This window comes from Nilaparvata lugens, unplaced genomic scaffold, assembly GCF_014356525.2.
Source record: "Nilaparvata lugens isolate BPH unplaced genomic scaffold, ASM1435652v1 scaffold5989, whole genome shotgun sequence".
Classification (NCBI taxonomy): Eukaryota; Metazoa; Arthropoda; class Insecta; order Hemiptera; family Delphacidae; genus Nilaparvata; species Nilaparvata lugens.
In genome coordinates, this window is record NW_024091758.1 from 2,075 (window position 1) to 11,805 (window position 9,731).

General features: G+C 35.4%; 1 protein-coding gene across 1 annotated transcript; it reads left to right on the top strand.

Annotated features, from left to right (window-relative positions):
- Window positions 1-6,341: 6,341 nt before the first annotated feature.
- Window positions 6,342-8,621, top strand: LOC120356157 (innexin shaking-B-like; the record flags this gene model as incomplete). The annotated part of the gene is given in 4 exon segments (XM_039445018.1): window positions 6,342-6,485; window positions 6,488-6,553; window positions 6,556-6,628; window positions 8,364-8,621. Coding segments are annotated over 4 exon segments (509 nt in total), but the record flags the coding sequence as incomplete, so codon positions are not given.
- Window positions 8,622-9,731: the final 1,110 nt, after the last annotated feature.

Here is a 9,731-nt window from a genome sequence, read left to right on the forward strand (position 1 = left end):
CACACACACACACACACACACACACACACACACACACACACAACACACACACACACACCACCCCACACACACCACACACACCCACACACCACACACACACACACACACACACACACACACACATACAGACCATACCCAAAAACCAGTTTTTTGGACTCAGGGGACCTGAAACGTATAGAAATTTAGAAATTGGGGTACCTTAATTTTTTCCGAAAGCAATACTTTCCTTACCTATGGTAATAGGGCAAGAGAAAGTAAAAACGAACCTATGCTTCATAGTTCCTAAACAAGAACCTAAACATAGTTCCTCATGGAACCTAAACAAATGTTCGACAAACATGTTTGTTGAATAAGTTTGGGCAAATTTTATCTTGTTAGACAAACATTGTTCGCCCGTAGCCAGTGTGGCCGCGTCACCAAACAAAATTTTTTAAGTGGGAAGACGGTTTTATGTTTACAGCTGTCAACCCTGGAAATGTTGAAAAAACGGTTATTTTTTGTTTTACAAACAATGATTGTCCAAAATTTTAAAATGTTTGCCCCCCTGAGTTCCCAACAAACATGTTTGCCGAACATTTATGTCGAACATTTGTTCAGTGTATACACGGCTTTATGTGTTTTTTGTCTCTGTTGTATAAGATAAGAATAGAAAGAATCTCGTGATTTTGAATAAGGCTAGGCACACCCAGTTAGTCAAGACAAGACATGATCAGACACGTTCAGTCACAATACTTCATATTGTTGCTTATGACGCAACTCACACTGATTAGTCATTGCAATTAGACATGTCAACTTTTAGAAGAATTTATTGGTGACTAAACGTACTAGTCGCCCAGCCTAAGGGTGGTTTGTGAGTAACAAACGATTGATGATCATGTAATTTGGATCAAGAATATAATCCTATTATATCAAGCGAGCAATTTTCTCTGTATTTATATAATCTGGTTATTTTCATATCTGGTTATTTTTATACTGGCTATTTCATATCTGGTTTTTCATGTTTACGGATCTCGAAAACGGCTCTAACGGTTTTTACGCAATTGGGAACATGGTAGTTTTATGCTATAAAGATTTGATTGCACTAGGTCTCATCTTGAGAAAACGCGCTGAACGACATTAACAGGATAATTCATCCTTGGCTGAAATAGCTGTGATACTAAAAAAAGTGGTATGTGGAAAATCAAAATATCGCATCTCTGAAATTCATAAGCTGACGTATAGCCAGTTGTGAATATAAACACGATCATTTTAGAGAATTGTGTTCTGTTCATAATAGATACTCATTAATAACGAGCAAAGCTCCGTGCCCCGACATTTATCTCTCTGATTGATCATAATGATTTAGTGAAGTATTCTCATTTAATTTGGTTTTCAATTTTTCTAAATTCCTAGTTTATAATATTTTGAACAAAAATCATGAAGTGTAAACATAACCTTTTTTTGGACATTTCTATCTAAATTTGAGAAATAAACAGTTTTGGGCTTTTAGCCTGTTGCTCCCTATCCAATCATTCATAGTTGAAAATGATATTGTATCTATCAATTTTCATGGGAGATTAGAGTGTGGAGCCGTGCATAGAGGCTCGGAGCAGGAAATAATGATCAAACTATGGGAACAAGAGAGAAGTGTGGAAAGAAGTGTCAAGAAATGAGAGAGAAGTAGAGATTATTGATGAATTATAACAATATTTTGAATGTACTGTATCGTAATCCATGATAAAGGTTGGGATAGAATAGGTCAGTTCAGATACATTGTAGTAATCATTGGGCTGCGTTTACACAAAGTTATTGACCGAGCAAAGTGAGGTCTAAGATTCAAGTCGACGGTTTGGCATTTCTCTTAATGTTTAAATGTTTGAATGCTTATATGTTGCGCATTCACGGAGAAACGCGGTATTGGATTTTCATGAAATTTGACAGGTATGTTCCTTTTTTAATTGCGCGTCGACGTATATCCAAAGTTTTGAAATTTTGCATTTCAAGGATAATAATTAAAGGGAAAAGGAGCCTCCTCATACGCCAATACAGAGTAAAAATCAGACTATAAAATTATTCATCATAAATCAGCTGACAAGTGATTACACAGATGTGTGGAGAAGCCAGTCTATTGCTGTATTTCCATTAGGTCTATAGTTTCAATCAGGTACTTGTGGGATGAGAATACTACGTGAGGTCTACTGTCACAGAACTACTAGTAGATTGAACGGAGCTTGACAAACACATAATGTTCATCATGTGAATGAAGTTATGTTCAATCTAATAGAATCTATGAGGATTAAGTTAATAACATTTATTATAAAGATAAAATCCCAATTGAATTATGTTAATCACCCCGAAGCTGCTACTCCAAATATTGACAACAGGGTAAACAGCTAGATGGAAATTCAATGAGCGCTACTATACAAAACTTTTTTGTCCGCCCGATTATTAAAATTTTGTATATATCTTCGTGTAAACGCAGCTCAACGTTGCTCATTATTGTCTTAAAATATCCAGTACAAACAAATCTATTTTCTCAGTATATCTCGAGCTAAATTGGAAAAAACTTCTCCAACTACCAGCTCAAATAATGCAATGTACATGAATATGTGAATATTTCCTATTTTAGTGATAATAGTGTGGGATATTACCTCTATGTTGGTTCTGAAGCATCTAAATTCAAAAATCTACTTTGTGAAAATAATTAAGGACTGAACATTTTGTGAAGTGAACAACTACAAGACTTAAACTATTTCGGACTATGTGTAACCTTATCTAAATTTGGGAGAGGATAGCACAAAGTGACCTATTTTTTCTCTCCTATTATTTCGATGATGTACTTATTGTATGAATCAATAAGAAGAATGAAGAATGACTCATTTTCACAATTTGGCAAATAGTAAGGCTCAATTTGAGTAAATGGAATATCACTATAGTGAGTTCCACGTTATAATGGCAGTGTTTGATTAGCAATGGTATTGCAACCTTGTCTATCATTCAACAAAGCAGATAGCTCCATCTCTTCTTTGCTTTGCTCTGTTGCCAGATCGTCTTTTAGCAATGTATAATTAATACTTATTTAACAAGTTATTCCATCTCAATTATTGAACTTCTTTATGAAATTATTGAGAAATATAATTCCTTGCTTAATAAAATAAAATTGTTTATTTCAATGAGAATGGACAGTTAATGTTACATGTATAAACCTGTATCAGATACCGTCTATAAGGCATTGACAACGACAGAGGATCGGCATGAATTCAAACTTCGAATTTATCTCGTGGAATCAATCTCCCAAAGAAACATTAAAATTATTATTCAATATTTCTTGATTAATTTCAATGTTCAAGAATCCATATTCCATTCATTTGATTACTTTTCCCCGATTATCAATCCAATCTGTTCATACTATCAACTCTAAACTGTCAGAATTCCTCACAAAAACATGAATGCTCACCATTACAGCAATGATGCTCGATATTTGAATTGAATTTCACAGCTATTTCCTCTTATAAAGTATCCTCTGAATAGTAATATTGTCCAAATTCTTGGATCTTCTCAACTGACTAGATACGTTTCAGTTTCATAATGCATGGAGCGTGACTTCTATTTTTGAAATCTTATTTGACAACAAGGATGGATTTGGAAATGGATGTTTGATACATGCAATAGTACTTAATAGTATATTTCGCACCTAGAGCAGAAAATGAGAATTTTCTGGTTCGAAATCGGTTTTCAAGTCCAAGGCCGTAGGCCGAGGACTAGAAAAGATTGACAGCCGGAAAAACATTTTTGACCATGGTGCGAACGCTATTTTTCGCCACACACAAAAATACAATATATATATGAGAATAGTTGTTTACTGAGCACTTCCGGAAGTAGAAGTGGAAGGTGATAGCTCTAGCAAATCTTAGGTAATCTGAATATCAGGAGATTGTCCAAGTATTTTTATTTTCTATTCTGATTTGTCTAAATAACCTAAAAGATGATGTTCAATTATGTGGGAGGTTGAGTTTATACTTTTTTATCATTTCAAATCACAATAAGATGAAATTATTATAGATGTTCTAATTATTGAATAATGAACACAAATAATGAAAAGTTTTTTGATCAGCTGTTTTTTGATCACCTCTCTCAGTTCCATGTTAGCGGCTGGAAAGGCTCTTTCTGGCCTAGACCGGAAAGAAACCTGTTCTGATGTCAGACGAGATTCGTCTACAAACAATGTCTTTCAGATCTATGTAGGGACTGGAAAACAGCTGCTTTCTGTGCAGTGTGGCGAAAAACACTTTCTTGAATCATTATATTATTGTTTAATGTGCCAGAGTTAAGCTGTGTTTACACCAAGTTATTGACAAAATGTTAATAGCTTAATCCTTATGATTCTATTTGATTAAAAGGAACTTGACAAACACATATGTTCATCATGTGTATGATAAGTTATGTTCAATCTAATAGAATCTATAAGGATTAAGCTATTAACCTTTTGTTATCAACTTTGGTGTGAACGCAGCTTTACTGAATTTTGCATCAATTACTTCAACTTCACCGCAATGATACACAATACCTATTGCGTATCATCTCATCAACGTTAGTTGCTTGCTTCGTATTGGCTGGCGCTAGCCAATAGGACGATAGGCTGTTGAGAGCAGTCGACCATGAAAAGGATCCCTCTATTTGACTCCACCTTCATTTTGAATAAATTTGCTGCAACCTGGTTCACATCAAAATAAGCTAGGTTGTGCAGCTATTTTCCTGCAACAGCTAATATAATTCATTTGATCATTGAGAATTACACAACTCACAGAAAAGCACCACAGGCTTATAAGCCCAAAAACGGTTCCAATTATAATAATTTATATAACAGTTAAAATGTAGTCCTAATGACTGATAACATAATTCGTGTTATGACCAATGAATGGTCACATTCTCCACCAATTTGCATTCAACAAATATGAGTCAAACATAACGAAGAGTCATTCAAGTCATAACAAACATAAAAGACATTCAACAAAGATTAAAGGACTCTTCAAAAACTTCAATTCATCAAATTCTTGTCTATATGCAAAGTAACGAAATTACAATAAATGACCGCTAGTCGCTTACCATGTCTATTTTCCTCGCTTCAAAAGCAGCCAATATGTTACATTGGGAAATTACTTACACTCGTTTGCAGAGAAAAAGTTTATTGAAATTAAACTAAGATAAAATGAAATTTAACTTGTTTAAAATTGTTGGTGGTGTGTCAAATGTCAAAATGAACGACAGTATAACGAACTAGACTTTATAATGGATTTAATACACTTAAGAACTGAATTTCCTTTAGACTGGCACTGTGAAAGTCTATATATTAAGTTCTGTTTGATATAATGTGTTTCATTTGCAGTTCAAGTCACCAGCTCTTTCAATATAGTTTAAACTTCCACTGTGCGAACTTATAAGTGTGAACAATATTTGTGATGATAAATTAAAATACTCTTGTTATACCCTCATATATTCATACCCTCAACTGAACAATTCATTTATTTTATTGTGATAAGTGTTCGATTTATTAACTTTTGGTTTTAGTAACTTTTTTTAACGTTAGGTTGTTAAATTTGCCAATAAGGAATTGAATTGAATCTGGTTTCGTAGTACCTATAGACTAATGACCATTCCCCAGGAAAACATTTTTTTTCGATCATTACTTTCTGAGATATGAGCGCCTAAAATTTAAATTTTTGTGCCACAACATTTGAAGTTCGGTGAAAGATGAAGCCATGAGATTTCAAGGATAGATTCTTCATGGTATTGTTGGTCCTATAAAACAATAATATCCTGAAAAAATCATTTTCTGAGAAAGCTATTCAATTATCAAAAATTACCAGAAATAACTTTTAGTTAAGTTATTTTTGGTAAATGAACAACTTTCAGAAATTGAAATTCTCATAAAATTTTTGTTTTATTAGATCAACAATACCATGAAGAATCTATCCTTAAAATCTCATGGTTTTATCTTTCACCGAACCTGAAATGTTCTGGCACAAAAATGTAAACTTTAGGCGGTCATATCTCAAAAAGTAATTATCGAAAAAAATATTTCCTGGGAAAACTTTTCAATTTTTATGGCTTGATAGTAAATATCACCAGTAGAAAGTTTAATTTTAGCCTTTGCACAGCCTTAGGTGTTCCTGTGACAAACATTGATTTGTATCTGTTCCTGTTTCAGGGCAAATGTTCCTAAGAAACAACGGTTCCGAGTTTAGACCTTATGTTTCTGATGAACCCCAACCGTTCCTGTTTCAGGGCAAATGTTCCTAAGCAATAACGGTTACGGGTTTAGACCTTATGTTTCTGATGAACCCCGACCGTTCTTGTTTCAGGGCAAATGTTCCTGATGAACCGGTTCTTCGACGGGGCGTTCCTGACGTTCGGAATCGACGTGGTGACGTTCATGGAGTCAGACCAGGAGGAACGCATCGACCCCATGATCTTCATCTTCCCGCGCATGACCAAGTGCACTTTCTACAATATGGCGTCTCCGGAGAAGTGGAGCGTCACGACGCCGTCTGCATCCTCCCGCTCAACGTCGTCAACGGAAGATTTACATCTTCCTATGGTTCTGGTTCCTCATACTTGGCGTCCTCACGCTCGGCGTCGTCTTGTATAGGTACAAATACGTCAACAAATATAATTACAGGTCTCTAAAGTGTTTCTTGAGGTCATGTAGAGGTATAAATACGACTAAATACATACTGTATAATACTAATACAGCCTGAATTGTATCTATTGTCTATGAATAAATGAAATGAATATAAATAAATACAGAGATCGAGGTCTCTAGAGTATTTTTAAAGGTCTTTCATTATGTATGAATAACAACTGAATACTAGAATTATGTCTGTAAAGATGCTTACAGACTTATGCGCTACAAACATGTGCGTTCCACTTTTCATGTGATGCTAACTTATCGTATATTTGTTATGTGTTAGTTTGTTTATCGATAACTTTCGATTGATTCCATCAATCAACTTCAATTTCTTCATAAATATTAAATAATATAAATAATATTAAATATAATATATATTTACTTCATAAATATATAAATAATGAAGAGAAGGAATATTCCTCTCATTTTTATATGAGTCAAACTGTATTATTAGTGTCATCTCTTCAATTATTCCAAGAGTCTTCCAGGAGAGATCAGATATAACTTGAAGGACATTTTTTGAAAATATAATGATGAAAGTAATAATTTCAATCCTGTTTCATGAAGGTGAGTGAAAATTCAACAGGCTTCTGCACAACCAGGTCTTAGTTGATTCGTGAAATTAATTATTCTTAGTATTATTAAACTTCTATTTTGAAAATATCTGATTTGACAAAATGGATAGATAAGCTACTACATGCAATAATACTAAAGAATAGTTTCCAATACAGATGGAAATACATTGGAAGTTGCAATTGTTCAAATGCTAATTAATGAATAATTATTATCAAACGAAAACCCCATTAAATTCTGTAAATCACTCATCGAATTTCCAACTAGCTGTTTACCCTGTTGTCAATATTTGCAGTAGCAGAATCTTCGGGGTGATTTACAACATTTATTGGGATTTTCGTTTGATTATAGTTATTCATTAAGTTTTCTAATAATTATCATTGTTCATGGTATTTAAGGTATATTAAATGTACCTGAGTTACTGGATTTTGCATCAAAATACTTCAAGTTCACCGCAATGATACACGATACCTATTGCGTATCATTTCATCAACGTCAGTTGCTTGCTTCGTATTGGCTGGCCCTAGCCAATAGGAGCGATAGGCTGTCGAGAGCCGTTGACCAATGGAAAGCATGGGCTCTAAATTGACTCCGCCTTCATTCTGAATGGAGTTGCTGCAACCTAGTTCACATCAAAATGAGCTGGGTTGTGCTGCTATATTTTTATAGTTGATCAATCAAAAATTAACAGTTTCAATGATTCGTGAAATTAATGATTCGTGAAACTAAGCCCTTTGAAATGACTTGGAAGTATATATCAATGACAGGCCTGTTTGAGTTTAGAACTCAGCTCTTGATGGGTTATGAGTGGAGGAGAACTGATTTTGATGAATACAGTCTCTCCCTTCAATGAGATTTGTCATTCATCATCTAATCATTCTAATCACATGCCTTCATCATTTTATATATAGTATAATCCCCTTCAATAAAATGTCTTAATTGCAAAATAGTGTTTGAAAAGTACACACTGAGCTTTATTTTCCCCTTCCATATTATCATATCTATTGATACCATTGTGATAATTTCATTAGTAAATGAGTTAATGACTGATTGAAAAATGATGATACCGCTTCACAAAAATCTCACCAATTCCTCACTAACTATTCCTCCTCAATTCTCCCAGGATAGTAATAATCCTGTCGCCGCGCATGCGCGTCTACCTGCTTCGCATCCGGTTCCGACTGATCCGTCGGGACGCAATCGACGCGATAGTGCGTCGCAGCAAGATGGGCGACTGGTTCCTGTTCTACATGCTGGGCGAGAACATAGACGCCATCATCTTCCGTGACGTCATGCACGAACTGGCAGCGCGGCTCGGCCACCACAAGACCGACATGCAGGACGCGTAACATTCACTTGCGCCTTCCCGCCACGCAGCGAGGTGAGACCTCTATATATCTTATAGCTCTATGGGTTGGTGGTGAGCACTCTATGTGTTATAGCTCTATGGGTTGATTGTGGAAAGCAGGATGCAGGACTTGAGCCTTCCCGCCACGCAGCGAGGTGAGACCTCTATCTATCTTATAGCTCTATGGGTTGGTGGTGGGCAGTCTATGTGTTTAGTAGCTCTATGGGTTGATAGTGGAAATGTAGGATGCGTCATTCGCGCCTTCCCGCCACGCAGGGAGGTGAGATCTCAATTTATCTTGTAGCTCTATAGCCTGGTTTCCACTAGTAGAGTTAGTGGTCGATTAACTGGAATACTAACTCTACCGAGCTAACTCTACTCCAGTTACTTGGTAGAGTAACTGTTTTTACTACAATTGAGAATAGTAGGTAAAGTGTGTTGTCTAGTGAACAGAACTAGCCTTAAAATGTCAATAGCCTACTTTTTAATAATTGACACTTCAACACTTATTAACACTTCTTAATAAATTAATAATTTCCAATAAATTGATACCTTTCAAAAACAGCAATACTTCTAAAACTTGACAGCCTACAGCGCGACTCTACGCCATTAGCACGAGACTGTTTTCATCAGCATAGTAGTGGTAGAGTAGAGTGAGAAGTGGTGGTGGGTGAAGGCAAGTAGTAGATTACTATCTACTATCTATCTACAAAACTTGCATGGGATTCGCACGTCGAAAATTAATAATAGATTAAGCAAAGGCTTATTTGTATTAAGAAATATGGTGAAATTAGTACCTTTATCCGTTTCAAGAATGGTTCATTTTGCCTTATTTGTTTCCCATATGGTATTGAATTGTGGGGTGGGTGTCCAAATATTCACTTCCAAAGGGTATTCAAGCTTCAAAAAGAGCAATCCGCTACCTGGCTGGTCTTGGGTCAATCATTCGTCTAGGGAGGCTTATGTGGACTTGAATATACTCACGCTACCATCAATTTATATCTTCAAACTGTTAATTTTCACTCACAAGCATTTATCTCATCTGAATACAATTGCTGATATCCACACTTATAACACCAGAGGGAGGAATAACCTGTCTTTGAGACACAACCGACTGCAGCTGTACGAGAAAATGCCCTCTTA